The sequence below is a fragment of the Cicer arietinum genome, unplaced genomic scaffold (assembly GCF_000331145.2).
Source record: "Cicer arietinum cultivar CDC Frontier isolate Library 1 unplaced genomic scaffold, Cicar.CDCFrontier_v2.0 Ca_scaffold_2802_v2.0, whole genome shotgun sequence".
Taxonomy (NCBI): domain Eukaryota; kingdom Viridiplantae; phylum Streptophyta; class Magnoliopsida; order Fabales; family Fabaceae; genus Cicer; species Cicer arietinum.
In genome coordinates this window covers 2,387-3,798 of record NW_027336451.1, presented here as the reverse complement: position 1 = coordinate 3,798, position 1,412 = coordinate 2,387, and the positions used below count along the sequence as shown (strand labels likewise).

General features: G+C 34.8%; 1 protein-coding gene across 1 annotated transcript; it reads left to right on the top strand.

Moving 5' to 3' along the window:
* Nucleotides 1–47: 47 nt before the first annotated feature.
* Nucleotides 48–1,343, top strand: LOC101498270 (large ribosomal subunit protein P1y-like). The gene is made up of 3 exons (XM_004516968.4): nucleotides 48–141; nucleotides 234–449; nucleotides 1,245–1,343. The coding sequence occupies exons 1-3, from the start codon at nucleotides 73–75 to the stop codon at nucleotides 1,296–1,298; spliced, it is 339 nt and encodes a 112-aa protein (XP_004517025.1). The 5' UTR covers nucleotides 48–72; the 3' UTR covers nucleotides 1,299–1,343.
* Nucleotides 1,344–1,412: the final 69 nt, after the last annotated feature.

Sequence of the window (1,412 nt, the reverse complement as noted above, 5' to 3'; positions counted from 1 at the left end):
ACACGTGATATATATATCTACCCACATGGACGTGATATATGGAGCAGCTCACGATCAAATCTATACGCAGCCATGAGTGCCGGCGAGTTAGCATGCATCTACTCCATCTTGATGCTCCACAATGACGGAATCGCAATCACCGTTAGTTTATTATCTTCCATTTAATCATCTTTCTAATATACCAAATTCATTTTCAGGTCTCAAAATTCTTGACTTTTTTTTTTTTTTTGTAGGCGGAGAAGATTAACACTATCTTGAAGGTTGCTGGCGTCACTATCGAATCATACTGGCCAAGGTTATTCGCCAAACTTGCTCAGAATAATAGCATTGACGATCTCGTTTTGAACATTGGCGCTGCAGGTGGTGCCGCTGTTGCCGTATCTGCTCCTGCCGCTGCTGCTGCTGGTGGAGCCGCTGCAGCTGCCGCACCTGCCGCCGAGGCCAAGAAGGTACTGTTAGTAATGCTTTATATTAGGTTTCTGTCTTAAGGGTTATATTTAGTAATGATATATTATTGATTGATGTTTTAACCTAATACTATTGAAACTTCAATTGTAAATTGAAATTTGTGTACATTTTCAAGTTTGGATGATCATTTCTTAGAGGCTTTGTTGAATGTAGTGTTAAATGTATACCTCGATGTTCAACTGATTAGACAATAATTAGTGGGGTTTAATTTTTTTTAATGCGGGTAGACTGTAACTCTTTTAGATGTATAAAGACATGAAATAGACTTAATAGTTTTTGAGAACACATAAAACATATTATTTGTGCTTGCTGTATTTTTTTTATACTTGTCACTTTTATTTACCGAATCCTGTTTCTGGTTTCTCTGAGCCCAGTTCGGAATATTTATATGTAAACCTACTGTTAAATTTTGTAATTTCGCTGTCTGAACGACAACAAAGATATTAATTGCTTTATGGTAACCAGATTGTAATTTGATTGTTGTAGTTTCATTGAAATTTGGGAATTCAACTATCAATTGTAGCTTAATAGTTCTTTGAGTGTAATTATCCACAATTAGTAATAGTATTTTTGGGTATTATTTTGCTCTCACATTAATTGAGTTTAATGTAGTATTATTATAGGTTATGCAGTTCGTAATCAGCACTGCACAGACTTTATTAACTGCATATTGTATATTGTACTAAAAAACTTATAGCTTGATGATGTCCATACTTGCTACTTAATATGATATTGTATATAAGTAACTGAATGTGCTTCATATTTTGTGTTTGCAGGAAGAGGCAAAGGAAGAAAGTGACGATGACATGGGCTTTAGTTTGTTTGATTAGGTTTTTCTTTTTAGTTTGTATATCCAGACTTGTACTCCTTTCCAGACACTTGTTTTGTTTTATAAATTGTTTATCTAAGTGAGTCTTAGCACCCTAAACCCTAAACCATTCACC